The following is a 14,405-nucleotide window of genomic DNA, read 5'->3' on the forward strand; positions in this document are numbered from 1 at the left end:
CCTTAAATTCCTATTAAGTCCACCTTCTCATTATCCTTGAGATCTTTTCCTCTGCCTGCTCTTATCTGGACACCTGCCTTGCCTCATCTCCCACACATTTCCTCTGGAGCCCCTACATACAGCCCTTACACACTCCCTCCAGCACCCATGTCTGCCTTTGCTCCTCCCACTTAACGCCCTTCAAGGGCTCTCCAGCCTCCTTCCCCTACAAGGGGAAGCTCCACTACACAGACATGCTCTCTGTAACACTGGCCTGCTGGTCCCTCTCTCTTCCACTCAATGTTCCATGCCATTCTCGCCTCTGTTTACCTAGTTTTTTTTTTAATTATTTTATTTTATTTTATTTATTCATTTTAGAGAGGAGAGAGAGAGAGAGGAGAGAGACAGAGAGAGAGAGAAGGGGGGAGGAGCTGGAAACATCAACTCCCATATGTGTCTTGACCAGGCAAGCCCAGGGTTTCGAACCGGCGACCTCAGCATTTCCAGGTCAACGCTTTATCCACTGCGCCACCACAGGTCAGGCTGCCATTCTCGCCTCTGATCTCACTGTGAACTCCCTGCCCCAGCACCCTTCTCTTGGCTGCTCTATCTCTGAGCCATTACACCTCCTTCAGGAAGCCTCCTCTAACTATTCACCTGCTTCTGGGTCAGGGCTGGACCCTTCCTTGGGCTCCCACAGGCTCCAAGAAGTTGTCTCACTGCTCTTGGTTCTGGGTGCCCCATGGTCAAGGGCTTCTGCCAGGATTGACTCTGCTTCCTGTTCACAGCCTCTGAAGAACACGGCATGGTATTGGAGTCTCTGTGTTTGGCAAAGAGAAGAGCTGATGACTTCATCATGGCCTGGTACCCCCTGGCTCTGTGCCTGCTGGCCTGGGTGGCTCTGTCCTGCATGGTGGGTGTCTAGGGCCACTAGAATGGGGACATGGAGCCTGCAGGTCCTGGACATGTGCGCAGACGTGGCAGTCTAAGTATCTTACAGGGAGTGCGTGGTGCCCAGGCTGCTGGGAGGCCCCAGGGTGTGTGAGGTGGGTTGGGCTGTCTGTGGGTGAGAGGGATGAGGTCTAGGGGACATCAAATTGAGTGGAGATTCACCAGCCATATACTGTGTTCTCCCCAAGGCCGAATGTGTGTGGCTCTCGCTTCTGTGCCTATTGCTGCCCTGGCTTGAGGTCACTGCTGGGCAGGAACCACTGTGTCATGCATGAGTGCCTCTGCTTTGTGGAGGGAGAGGTGCAGGCGGGAGACACTGACGCCACTCTCCTGCCTGCTGGCAAGTCCAGTCCTGTGTACAGGTGGTCTTGGCCAAGGGGATACGGCTGAACCCAAGAAATGGCTTTTGGCCGTGTCCTTAGGTTCCCAGGCCACCCTGCCAGGTTCCCTTGCTTTGCTTTATGACCTCTCTGTGTCTGTCTGCCTGCCTGTCTCTTTCTCTCTTGGTCTCTGTCTCTCTTTTAATCTTTGTCTACCCCCACCTCACTCTCTGTCTCTCTCTCAACCTTTGTCTCTTTGTCTTTCTCAGTCTCTCTTTCTCTTTTTCTCAATCTATGTCTCTTTCTCTCAGTCTCTACCTGTCTATCTCTTTCTGTCTCTCTCAGGCTCTGTCTCTTTCTCCTTCTTGCTCTCTCAGTCTCTCTCCTCTGTGCTTCCTCTCTCTTATCTCTGTGTCTCTCTCCCTCCCATCTCTGTCTCCATCTCAGTCTGTCTCAGAATTTGACTCCACTCCCTCGGACAGCGTCCCCCAAGCCTCCCAGCACCTCCACCTCTGTTCTTGCTGTTCAGCAATTCTGGCCCAAAGAGTACCTCTCCCAATGGCTTCAACAGAAACCGGAGTTTTGGCTTGGCATCGATGGAGTGGGAATAGCACAGGATTTGGGTCCTAGTCCCTATTATCACTGTCTCTGCCCTACCAGCTGTCTGTAGGCATGCCTGTGGGGAGGGCTTCTGCTCCCAACCCAGTCTGTGTGCCTGTGTGGACAGGAAGCTGGCCCCCAGTTGTGGGGTGAGCTGAGGTGAGCAGGAGTGGTCCCTAGGGCTGGGAGGAGGAGGTTAAAGGCTTCTGGATGCCTCTGGGAACCCAGGCTAGATTTACTGAAGGATCAGAGCCAGTTGGGTATGCTGAGTCCTGCCGCCTTGTATGTGTGTCGTGGGGTCTGTCGCCAACTTATTGTGTCCCTTCTCCCCATCCTTAGGGTCAGGATGCAGTATTAGTTGCATAAATGAGGACATCTGCCAACGGGAGTCCTGCCTGTGCCGGAGGGGCTACATGGGCACTGTGTGTGGACAGCGTGAGTACCCCTTATCACACTTGGGCCTAGGATTCCAGAGGGTGGTCTCTGCTGCCACCTGCCCACTGTCCATGATTATACTTCTGGGACCAGGGATTGGAGAGGACATACTCATTGTCATGGTCTTATCACTGGGTCTGGACCAGGTCGTGGGAATTCTTGAGTCACAACGGGCTTGCTCACAACCCAACTCCCTCTGCTGTTGGGTGACTTCAGACCACTCTCCCTTTTCCTTCCATAGCCATCTGTGACCATGGCTGTCACAATGGGGGCCGCTGCATTGGGCCAAACCACTGCGCCTGTGTGTATGGCTTCATGGGGCCTCAGTGTGAGAAAGGTACCAAGCTAGCTGTAGGAAAGGGTGCTGGGGAGAGAGAGGGGGGTTTCCTTGCAGCCCCCGAGACATGGCTAGGGCCTGGGAGGGTCCAGCTGACCTCTATTCTTCATTCCCTGCTGCTGTGAAGGGCAGAGAAATCCTCTATTCCACGAAAGGGGACCAGGAAGGGCTTCCTAGGGGAGGGACAAGTTGGAGTTTATGAGACTAATAAACCAGCGATCCCTCGGACTGAGGTGAGTGGCGTCAACTTTTGGGAGGCTGTTGCCAAAACTAAGTGGAAGCAAGGATGTTTTGTTAAAAGTTGAATCCGGGGCTGCTCCAGCCACCTACGACCTAACCTTGCCCAGAATGCTGCAGTTTGCCACTGAAGGCTGAAGGTGCCCAGGGCCATCCAAGAAGCAGGTAAACTGATCTCGTTTGCACAAGGGCCACTTAACGATGTCTTGCCTGAATAGTCAGGTTTTTTATTCTTCCCTTGAAGATCTCTGTTGTGGGTGTTGATGGTCCTTTTTGCTGCTGCTTTGTTTAATATATAGTGTTTCCTTTATTCCTCCTACCTCAATGCCCCACTCATATTTCAGGCTGGGACCTACTCCTAATTTAGAGCTCTCTTTCTCCCTTTTGCCAACTTCTATTATGAATCTACCTTTGCCACCCAGCTTAGTGTACCCCAAGGTTCTCTTTACCAAGCCACAGTCACAGAGCTCCAGGGAAAAGCAACCTGGTCTCATCTCTCCAGGCAGAGGAGAACAGAAGCTCCATCTCCACACATGCTGCAGATGGCTTTTCCAGTCTACCTGAATCATTACCAGCTAGAAGCAGCGGTCATTGGGACTTGGAAGTGAGCTGCAAAGTATAGAATGGTGACAACAATTCCAGTGCCATGCGGACTTTTCCTGGAGGTGGACTTTTCCTGTACTCCTGCTCCTTGTGACAGCTCCTAACAGACTGAACTGGGGTTGGGTTGCATTTTTCAGGGATTTGGCATGGTATTGGGGCCAACTTGGACTTGGTGAACATGTTAAGGACACTACTCTTTTATGGTTTCTTGCTGTATTGGCCAAGAGTTTGCTTAAAGGCTTTAATCACTGTAAAAAAAAAATAGAAGACTAGATAAAGAAGATGTGGCACATATACACCATGGTATACTATTCAGCCATAAGAAATGATGACATCGGATCACTTACAACAAAATGGTGGGATCTTGATAACATTATACGGAGTGAAATAAGTAAATCAGAAAAAAACAAGAACTGCAGGATTCCATACATTGGTGGGACATAAAAATGAGACTAAGAGACATGGACAAGAGAGTGGTGGTTATGGGGGGGGAGGGGAGGAGGGAAAGGGGTAGGGGGAAGGGGAGGGGCACAAAGAAAACTAGATAGAAGGTGACGGAGGACAATCTGACTTTGGGTGATGGGTATGCAACAGAATTGAATGACAGGATAACCTGGACATGTTTCCTTTGAACATATGTACCCTGATTTATTGATGTCACCCTATTAAAATTAATAAAAATTTATTTATTAAAAAAAAAAGTTGAATCCCGGGGTTGAGAGGAGGGATGGAGGCAAACTGTCTGAGATCTCACATTTGATCTGAAAATTGGGGAGGAGGAGGGAAGACTATGCAGCTGAGCAATGGTTGGGGTCCTGGGGGAAGAGAAAGAAGGGCAATTTAAGAACATAGATTAAAAATGGAGCTCACAGGAGAGGTTGCTTTGGGGATACCCAGGCTGAATTTCTTGGCTGCAGGAGCCATCAGAGTGCCCGGTGTGGCCAAGGTGGGCAAGGCGCTGGGACTGACCCTAGTGCGGAGGGTTGTTGCTGGGAGAGGAGGCACATCTGTGACCCAAGCTGAGTTGGAAAGGGTGTAGTAATGATTCAGAAGCTGGAGTAACCTGGGATCGAGGGTGGGTTTTGGGAACAGGACTGGACTGGAAATGGAATTGGTATTCAGTAGGGAGGGAGAGAGAAGAGAGGTCTGGGGTGGGTGATAGACTTTGAAGGGCCCAAAGAGAAGCAAGGCTGTGTGTCTAGCAAAGGCAAGTGGGGTTACAGGATTCTGGGTGAATCAGATTCTGGGAACAGTGCTTTGGCTCAGGGAGTCAGGATCCTCGGGGTTCTCTGTGAAATGCCTCCTCCATACAGGGGCCTTGGAAGGGATAGCTTTGGCCCCTTTTTCTGGGAGGGGCTTCCCTTGATACAGTGTTAGCCTCTTGATTGGAACCATATGGAGGATAGAGCCAGGAAGTCCCATGCATGGTGGGCAGGGAGAATGATAGGGCCACCTTTACCTGGGTGCAGGGGTCAGGGATTTGGTATTGGGGGTCCAGAGCGTTTGGACAGATTTAAGATCCATCCCACAGTCTGAGAGGTTTGGCAGGCCAAACTGTCCTCAGGGACAGGACAGGTGCTTCAACTGGGCATCCATTGGTTCCCACCTAGACCTGGGAGAAGGGTGGGCCTGAGGGAGTGTTGGGGGTCTCCAGACATCCCTGGCTTTATGGGCTCGGAGGTCCAGGCCTCTCTCTTGAAAGCTGGTTGGGGGAAGCTTTGGGGAGAAAGGTTTTCAGGGGGGAGTAGTAGTTCATCAGGTAAGGAAAGGGAACAGTGTGATTAAAGATGTAGTCAAGGAAAGCCAAGTATGTTGATACTGGGAAGCTGGCCGCTGTAGTGGTCCAGGTGAAAAAGGTAGAAGCCTGAGCTGGGGCTATAAGGATGGGGCTGCAGGAGGCTGGGGGCAGCCTGAGGTCAGCTGCCAACACCCATGTCCCACAGAATACCGATGGGGCCCTGCTTTGGCCAAGCGGGTGCCGAAGGGTGCCAGTGTCCGCTGACGGGCCTCATCTGCACCGAGGCACTCTGCTGTGCCGCTGTGGGCTGAGCCTGGGGCCTCCCATGTGAGCTCTGCCTGGCACAGCCACACCCCTGCTGCCGTGGCTTCCTCCCCAACATCCATACGGGGGCCTGCCAAGGTGGATACAGCAGTTAGCAAGTGCAGAAGGAGGTCTCGGGAGCCAGGGCTAAAGGGGAACCCTGCAGCCTTGGTTCCTGCTTCTGTTGGACCTCTCATCCTTTACCGATATGGATGAGTGCCAGGCTCCTCCGGACCTGTGCCAGGGACAGCTGTGTCAATGCTGTGGGCTCGTATGAGTGTCACTGCCTGACTGGACACCAGCTCAGTGAGAACAGTGCCAAGTGTGAAGGTGGGCGATGAGGAAGGGAGCCTCCACTGTCTCCGGACCACTCGGGCTCCCCCGGGAGGAGGAGGTAGCCTAGGGTTGGTGGGGGCCAAGCTCTGTGTACTGTCTACACAGATGTGAATGAGTGTCTCAGCATGCCAGGCCTCTGTTCCGGGGGAGACTGCACCAGCACAGCCAGGAGCTATATGTACACCTGTCCCAATGGCTTTGGCAACAGCCTGGGTGGCACTCATTGGCTGGGTGAGCCAGGGCCTGAGGGGTCTGCAGGGGCACAAGGAAAGTAGGAGACGAGCCTCTTGCTCTCTATAATACTCTGGCCCTCGGACTGCTCTAACCTCTCCAATCTCTACTTCCTATCTTTTCTGGACCCTGGATTCCAGCCCCTCTGGCATTCTAGCTTCCTCCCCTTTAGGCTTTTTGCTCTTTGGGCCTTAGTCAGCAAGACCCTTTGGCCCTCTATCTCTATGCCTTTGAGCTCTCTGGTCCCCTGTCTGGTCCCCTGTCTGGTCCTCTTCACTCGCCCATTCCCCAGTGTTCCTCTGACCCTCTAGCTTTCATCTCCATGCCCCTCGGGTCCTCTGACCTCCATCTGTTCACCCTCCTGCCCATCCACCTCTCTGACCTTCTGTGTCCCCCTTTCCACTCCCAGTAAAGAGCATCCCATCTTCCCCTACTTGCTCTTTGAGACAGGAAAACTGAGGTCCAGAGCGGGGTTTGCTCGAGTCAACAAATCCAGAGCAGACAGTGGTCAACACCCAGCTCTCCAGACCTCGCAGCCAGGGTGGGGTCCTGTGGGCCTTGCATCCCCCTGGATGCCCACCCTCCTGTGCTTCTCCACACCCAGCCTGGCTGGGGCAGGGGGGCCCTTAGCCTCTCGCTCTGTCCTGCTCTCTTGATGAGCTGATCATTATACCTTAGAAGCTGCTGGTGGCCAACAGAGCAGGCCAGGACTATGGACAACTTGTAGCGGGGAGTGGGCAGAGTCCTGGTTTGGGGAGGAGGGCAGGGTTTAGCAGTTCCTCAGCGTCCCTGGGCCCCTCCAGCTGGACCTCTGCTGGGCTGGGCTGGGCTGGGCTGGGAATATTGTGATTGGAGTTCTGTGAGTGTGCTGTGTCCAGCCTCACATCTTCTGTTCCTCCTTTGGGGACCATCGTGGCTGGCATCGAAGAGACATTGGGGTGCATCCCTGGGACTTGGGGCCTCTCCCTGCTATCAAACAGCAGAACCTAGATTTGAACCAAGGTCATATTGCCTCTGAACATGGGCTTGGGGTTCAGTTCTGGGTTCCAATTGTCACCTGAGGTGCTCACAAATTTTGTGACTGTGGGCAAGTGACTTAACCTCTCTGTGCCCCAACCTCTCTGTGCCTCAACTTCCTTCTCCTGTACTGTCTACATAATGGCAGTACTTACCACATGGAGTGGTGTAGAGGATGAAATACAAAGTGTGGAGTGATTTACCCAAGACTGGATGTAGTTCACTCAGTATACATTTCCAGAGACAAGAGAGCAGTTAAATTGGGGCTGCGATTGCTTAGCAGGGTTTGATCACAGTGGGAGCTTAATGAGCAGCATCTTTATTAAAATTCTTATGTTCTGTCTCTATCTTCCCTACTTGAGTGGCAGCTGCTTGTTCAGAGTCTCTGGGGGTCAGGGATCTGGGTTCCCACCCCCCCCCTTCTTCTTTAGCAACTGTGTGACCTGGAATGACTCTGTTGACCTGTCCTGTCTGGGCAAGCCCAGCCCCCTTTGAGGGTCTGGGAATGTGCTGAGTACAGAGCTCCCACCCCACACTGCCCCTGGGGGGTCCCCAGGTGTGTGGGGTATGGTGGGAGTTGGAAAGATTGCCTGTTTTCTCAACCTAAGGCAGGTCAGGGGCCTTCCAGCTATTGGGAGGGGTTTCTCCACTGTGGGCCACCACCCAAAATTTGTGGGTTTTTTGTTTTGTGGGTTTTTTTTGATATTTTTCTGAAGTTAGAAGCAGGGAGGCTGTCAGAAAGACTTCCGCATGCACCCGACCGGGGTCCACCTGGCATGCCCACTAGGGGGCGATGCTCTGCCCATCTGGGGCGTTGCTCCATTGTGGCTGGAGCCATTCTAGCGCCTGAGGTGGAGACCATGGAGCCATCCTCAGTGCCCAGGCCAACTTTGCTCCAATGGAGCCTTGGCTGCAGGAGGGGAAGAGAGAGACAAAGAGGAAGGAGAGAGGGAAGGGGGGAGAAGCAGATGGGCGCTTCTCCTGTGTGCCCTGAACAGGAATCAAACCCGGGACTTCCACACTCCGGGCCAACGCTCTACTGCTAAGCCAACCGGCCAGGGCCTGTGAGGTTTTTTAAAAATTGATCTTAGAGAGCGAGAGATTGAGAGGGAGCGAGAAGCATCAACTTGTAGTTGCTTCACTTTAGTTGTGAATTGATTGCTTGTTGTATGTGCCTTGACCAGGCAAGCCCAGGGTTTTGACCAGTGACCTCAGCATATCAGATCAACGCTCTATCCACTGCACCACTACAGGTCAGGTGATTTGTGAGTTTTTAAACCTCAAAATATTCTCTGTGAGTCGGAGCCCAAGAAATCCAATCACTAAGTAAAGCCGTCAGACTTGAGGGCACAGTGGAAGAGCGTCAGATGTCGTGACTCTCATCCCTGAGTGAGCCTCTGCCTCAGTTTCTCCTTGGGTCCCTCCTCATAGTCACAGCCTCTCGGGTTTCCCAGGAATGCCGAGGGCTGTCAGGTGGGGATGCACAGCTATAGGTCCCAGCATTCCTGCTTGAAAGTCCAGCCTGACCTCCCATTGTGGTGGATCGCCCCCACCAAGTGTGTTTGGATACACAGCAATGGGGAGCTTACTATCAGGGCTTTAGGTGTTGGGATGCTTTTGCTTGGCATGAGCCCAAAATAACCTTCCTGGGATAATGTGGAAATCTTGGTAATTAGATCCTCACTTAGTGAGGATTGGCTACATGCCAGATTCACCATGCTTTACTTTTCATTTGAACAATACTCTTCCGAGGTGAGGTGGGTGCTCTGAACATCTCCATTCTGTGGATGGGGAAACTGATGCACAGAGAGGCAAGGAGACCTGTCTTATAGTCAGTGCTGGTAGAGCTGGGATTTGAATCAAGGTATGGGAACTGGTCTTCCCACTCCCATCGTAGACCACTGGCTTGGCACTTGCTTCTCAGTTCCAACTGTGGGCTGCTGTGCCAGAAACCTCACCGCCACCACAATCACAGGCAGTGCTGCTGCGGCAAGGGCAGATGCTGGGCAGCTGACCCAGGTCTTGCCCGAGCTCTGTACTTCTTGGGGCTCTGGTGAATGGCCTGGGGGTTGCCTCCCACCCTCCCGTGCCCCAGACCTCCGGCCTCAAAGCCTGCTTCCTTGCAGATGAGTTCTGGTGACTGTGTGGTCAGGACCTCCTGTAGCTGCCTTCCTACCTTAGCCCCTTCCCTGGCCTCCCTGGCTTTAGATCCAGTGTCGGCGTGGGACCTGGCCTCGGGCTGGCACAGCAAAGCCCTCACAGCCCCAGCGAGCGTGGGGTTCCCAGCCTGGCATGATGATGCCAACATCGGTAAGGCCTGGGACTTGGGAAGAGGGTCCAGGCCTCAGGGAGACAGTCGGGGCTTTGGCTTAGGCTGTTGGCCTGGGCAGTAGGGATATACTGACAATGGGCTGGGAGTGGGGAGATTTGAGATCTGGATCTCGAAGTCAGTGGTTCTGAATCTAGGACTCTGGGCTGAAGTGGGAGAGTCTAGCCGTAGAGGGTTCTTAGCCTCAGACTAGGTGTTTGAACCCAGAGGCAAGGCCCAGACTCAGGTAGAAGAACCAGCCATTGCTCAAGTGTTTATTGTCTCCACTGCAGGCACAGCCACTCTGAACCAGACAACACTTCACCAACTTGTATCTCAATATCCGCTGCCTGCCCACCCCTTTCAGCTACCTCTGCGAGTGTAATGTGGGCTCCACACAGGACGTTCAAGGGGAGTGCACTGGTGAGCCAAGGCAGGCTGGGGGTTGGGGTGCACCCTGTCTGTCTGGGATTCAGGGTCCTCTGCCCACAGATGTGGACGAATGTTCCAGCACCCCTTGCCGCCATGGAGACTGCAGCAACACCCTTGGCTCCTATCACTGCCGGTGCCATGAGGACTTCAAGGCCACACTCAACAGACAAGCGTGCATGGGTATAATTGTCCATTCGCAAGTGGAGGCAATGGGGAGGTGGGGCTAGCCAGGTGTAGCCTGCATCTGTGGCCTGAATTTGTTTGAGGGGGCTGCCTGCTGACTGCCTGCCTATCTCCCCCTAGATGTGGATGAATGCATTGTCAGCGTGGCCTCTGTCACCACAGCCACTGCCTCAACACAGAAAGCACCTTCCAGTGCATCTGCAATGTAGGCTTTGAGCTCAGCTCTGATGGCAAGAACTGTGCGGTTGAGTTGAGAGCAGGCAGATGGGTAGGGGGCTTCTGGGACTCAAAAGCTGCCTTTTAGAGCCATGTTGCACATTTATTCCTGTTGCATCACCCACTTCCCTCCTTCCAGTGGATCCTCTGCTCACTTCTGAACCCAGCCAGCCTGCTTGAGAGCCTTTCTGTGCTCTATCCACTCTTAACTCACATCTTTACCCCCTATTTGAACTCATTTCATGAATTCCAGGAAGGGCTGTCTGACCCTGGCACAGCCTCTCTCTCTTGTGCCATGATGGCCCCAGAGTCCAGCCGATAGATGTGGGATCAGGAGAGTAGAGAGTGCTTTAGCCTGACCAGCAGTGGCGCAGTAGATAGAGTCAAACTGGGACTCAGAGGAACCAGGTTTGAAACCCTGAGGTCCCCGGCTTGAGTATGGACTCATCTGGTTTGAGCAAGGCTCACCAGCTTGAGCCCAAGGTCGCTGGCTTGAGCAAGGGGTCACTTGGTCTGCTGTAGCCCCCTGGTCAAGGCATCTATGAGAAAGCCATCAATGAACAACTAAGGTGCCACAACAAAGAATTGATGCTTCTCATCTCTCTCCCTTCCTGTCTGTCTGTCCCTATCTTTCCCTTTTTCTGTCTCTGTCTACACACACAAAAAAAGAGAGAGTGCTTCATCGTCAGGCTCCCTGTGGGGATGTGGGTGCCAACCAACCTCTGGCAAACACAGTTTGTAGATGTCCCGGGGACCCCCATCAGTCTCAAGGAGACCGGTTTTAAAGTCCCCTTCACCAGAAAGGAGTCTCTCTGTATTCATTCATCATTCTTATATTCACTGAAAAAACCCCCCACCTTTTTAGTGTCCTTACTGATAACATCATCTCCATACTGTAAAAGTAACCATTTAAAGTATACAATTCAATGATGTTTGGTACAGTCACAGAGCTACACAAGCATCACTGCCCTCTGAGTTTACATCTTCATCATCTCATTTCCATCAGTAGGTGTCCCAGAATCCTAGCTCCCTGTCCCAGCCCTCAACACCTAGCTAATCCACTTTCTCTCTCTGTGGACGTACCTATTCTGGGCGTTTGTGTCCCACTCCTGTCACTCAGCATCGTGTGTTTTTTTTTTCTTTCTTTCTTTTTTATTCAATGAGAGAAAGGGAGGTAGAGAGACAGACTCCTACATGTGCCTTGCCGGGATCTACCCGGCAAGCCCACTAGGGGGTTATACTCTGCCCATCTGGAGCATTGCTCCATTGCTCAGCAACTGATCTCTTCTTAGTGCCTGAGGTGGAGGCCATGGAGCCATCCTCAGCACCTGGGGCTAACTTACTCCAATTTAGCCATGGTTGCAGGAGGGGAAGAGATAGAGAGAGAAGCGAAAGGGGGAGGGATGGAGAAGCAGATGGTTGCTTCTCCTGTGTGACCTGACTAGGAATTGAACCCAGGACACCCACATGCTGGGCATACGCTCTATTGCTGAGCCAACTGGCCAGGGCCAGCATAATCTCATAATCTTTTCAGGGTTGCTGAAAGCAAGTGTCAGTGTAGCAAGTGTCAGTGCTTTGCTTTTCTTCATGATCATATTGTATTCCAGGGCATATGAATAGACCACGTTGTGTTTATCCCTCCATTGAGCTGATGGACATTTGGGCTGTTCCCATTTTTTGCGATTATAGATAACACTGCTGTGATCATTCATGTAGATATGTTTGTGTGGGCCTTTAATTAATTCATTCATTTTCCCCCCTTTCTTTGTGACAGAGACAGAGAGACAGATAGGGACAGACAGACAGGAAGGGAGAGAGATGAGAAACATCAAAACATCAATTGTTCATTGTGACACCTTAACTTAGTTGTTCATTGATGGCTTTCTCATATGTGCCGTGACCAGGGAGCTACAGCAGACCGAGTGACCCCTTGCTCAAGCCAGCAACTTTGGGCTCAAGTTGGTGACCTCGGGGTTTCAAACCTGGGTCCTCCATGTCGCAGTCTGACACTCTATTCACTACGCCACCGCCTGGTCAGGCTTCTTTTTTTTTTCTTGCTTGATGCATTCGTTTTTTGTTCTAAACTGATACTTTGTTCATCAACTCATTTCTTTCTTTCTTTCTTTCTTTCTTTCTTTCTTTCTTTCTTTCTTTCTTTCTTTCTTTCTTTCTTTCTTTCTTTTTTTACAGAGACAGAGAGAGGGATAGATAGGGAAAGACAGACAGGAACAGAGAGAGATGAGAAGCATCAATCATCAGTTTTTCGTTGCGACACCTTAGTTGTTCATTGATTGCTTTCTCATATGTGCCTTGACTGTGGGCCTTCAGCAGACTGAGTAACCCCTTGCTCGAGGCAGCGACCTTGGGTCCAAGCTGGTGAGCTTTGCTCAAACCAGATGAGCCCATTCTCAAGCTGGTGACCTCGAGGTTTTGAACCTGGGCCCTCCACATCACAGTCCAACACTATTCACTGCACCACCACCTGGTCAGGCTCCTCATTTCTTTACCTACCACGTTCCTTTCAATTAGAATATTTTCTTATTAGCTGAGTGTTTTTTCCTTTTCTCTTTTTCAAAAATTAAGGTGAAATTCACACATTATAAATGTAATCATTCACAGTGGAAATTCAGTGATATTTGATACATTCCTGTCGTGCAACCACCACCTCATTTATTAAAAAATGTTTTGCAGTAAAATCTACATAGCATATGAAACTTAACCGTTTTAACCATGTTTAAGTGAACAATTTGGTGGTATTTAGTATATTTCCAGTGTTGTACAACCACCATCTCCTTTATTCAATTTTTTTGGCATTTCTTTCCATTGTAGTGAAATAGATAGAGTGCAAAATTTATTTTAACCCCTTTTAAGGGAACAATTTCATGGCATATAATGCAATGCTGTGTAGCCATTACCTCCCTTACTCAATTTAGAACATATATTCATGGAGCACCTACTGTGTACCTGGACCATAGATACAGATGTGAACATGGGGCCCCAGTCATGCCCAGAGGTGCACATTCCACACAAATATAGTCAGACAGCCACGTCTTGTCTGGTTGGGCTCCCACACACCTAGGAGGGAGCCTGGGGTTGAGCCCTAGCTCCTCCTTGGAGAAGTGAGCTGGGGTCTACAGGCAGGGCAGGCCCAGTGAGGGACAGGCACCTGGCCTGGCCTGCTGGGACCCAGTCTGTCCTGGTGTGCCCAGATCGAGATGAGTGTGCTGCCACCACTGTTTGCGCTAATAGCGTGTGCCTCAATGAGGATGATAGATTCACCTGCCTCTGCAAGTCTGGCTTCCGCTAGCACCTGGTGGCTGCTACTGTGTGGCTGAGTATGGAGGCTGAACCTGAGGCGATAGGGAGGTGGAAAGGATGAGCAGCAGGGGTCTGTGACCCTTCACAGTGTCCACATGGCTCCTGTAGACATTGACAAGTGTCAGACCTCTGGCATCTGCATGAACGGCCACTGCACCAACATCGAGGGCTTCTGCTGTCGCTGCCTGTCGGGGCTGGCTGTGTAGCATAGCACGTGCTATGGGGTCCTCAACAATGACTCCTGCGCCCACCCTTATCTGGTGCTGTGACTAAATCTGAGTGCTGCTGTGCCAACCCAGATCATGAGTTTGGGGAACCTTGCCAACTGTGTCCTGCCACGAACTCCAGTGAGCTTCCCAACTGTCACCCACTTTCCACAGCCCTGCATGCCTTCTGGTCCTTGCTTCAGTTCGTCACCCTGGTCTTGGCTTCTACAGGTTGGGGACATCTCCCCACTGAAGTTCTTTTCAAGAAGACACTGCAGGAAATTGATCAGTCTGTTGGGGGCATCTTAGTGTAGTCCCAGACTCTTGCCCAACTTCAAGGGGGCATGTCTTTGGGCATGGCTTAATCAGCAATGGCCAGTGGCCCCTCTTGCCCTGCCTTGCCACCCCAGCTGAGTTCCAGGCCCTGTGCAGCAGCGGTCTTGGCATGACCACAGATGACAGAGGTGGGTAAGGATGGTTTTGGGGGAGCAGGGTTGTTGGGCACAGTATCAGTTTTCTGGAGTAACTTAAGTACCACAAGCTAGGGGCTTCATCGCCAGAATTTTATCCCCTCATCGTTCTGGAAGCTGGAAGTCTGAGATCAAGGTGTTAGCAGTGGTGGTGGTGGTTCCTTCTGAGGCTAAGAGAGAGAATC

The 14,405-nt window shown here is 51.8% G+C and overlaps 1 protein-coding gene across 1 annotated transcript in view; it reads left to right on the forward strand.

Annotated features, from left to right (window-relative positions):
* The first annotated feature begins 784 nt into the window (after positions 1–784).
* FBN3 (fibrillin 3) overlaps positions 785–14,405 on the forward strand; it is a 58,353-nt gene continuing 44,732 nt past the window's right edge. The window contains 25 exon segments of the mRNA XM_066360234.1: positions 785–984; positions 1,119–1,201; positions 1,911–2,009; positions 2,190–2,285; positions 2,527–2,622; positions 5,406–5,411; positions 5,414–5,601; positions 5,709–5,749; positions 5,751–5,833; positions 8,985–9,044; positions 9,047–9,105; positions 9,107–9,140; positions 9,214–9,379; positions 9,381–9,397; positions 9,689–9,710; positions 9,712–9,818; positions 9,888–10,007; positions 10,131–10,151; positions 10,154–10,259; positions 11,580–11,584; positions 13,442–13,525; positions 13,528–13,561; positions 13,633–13,799; positions 13,802–13,891; positions 14,161–14,214. Of these exon segments, the coding sequence (XP_066216331.1) occupies positions 785–984; positions 1,119–1,201; positions 1,911–2,009; positions 2,190–2,285; positions 2,527–2,622; positions 5,406–5,411; positions 5,414–5,601; positions 5,709–5,749; positions 5,751–5,833; positions 8,985–9,044; positions 9,047–9,105; positions 9,107–9,140; positions 9,214–9,379; positions 9,381–9,397; positions 9,689–9,710; positions 9,712–9,818; positions 9,888–10,007; positions 10,131–10,151; positions 10,154–10,259; positions 11,580–11,584; positions 13,442–13,525; positions 13,528–13,561; positions 13,633–13,799; positions 13,802–13,891; positions 14,161–14,214 (2,038 nt within the window).

Source organism: Saccopteryx leptura, chromosome 1, assembly GCF_036850995.1.
Source record: "Saccopteryx leptura isolate mSacLep1 chromosome 1, mSacLep1_pri_phased_curated, whole genome shotgun sequence".
In the NCBI taxonomy this organism is placed as follows: domain Eukaryota; kingdom Metazoa; phylum Chordata; class Mammalia; order Chiroptera; family Emballonuridae; genus Saccopteryx; species Saccopteryx leptura.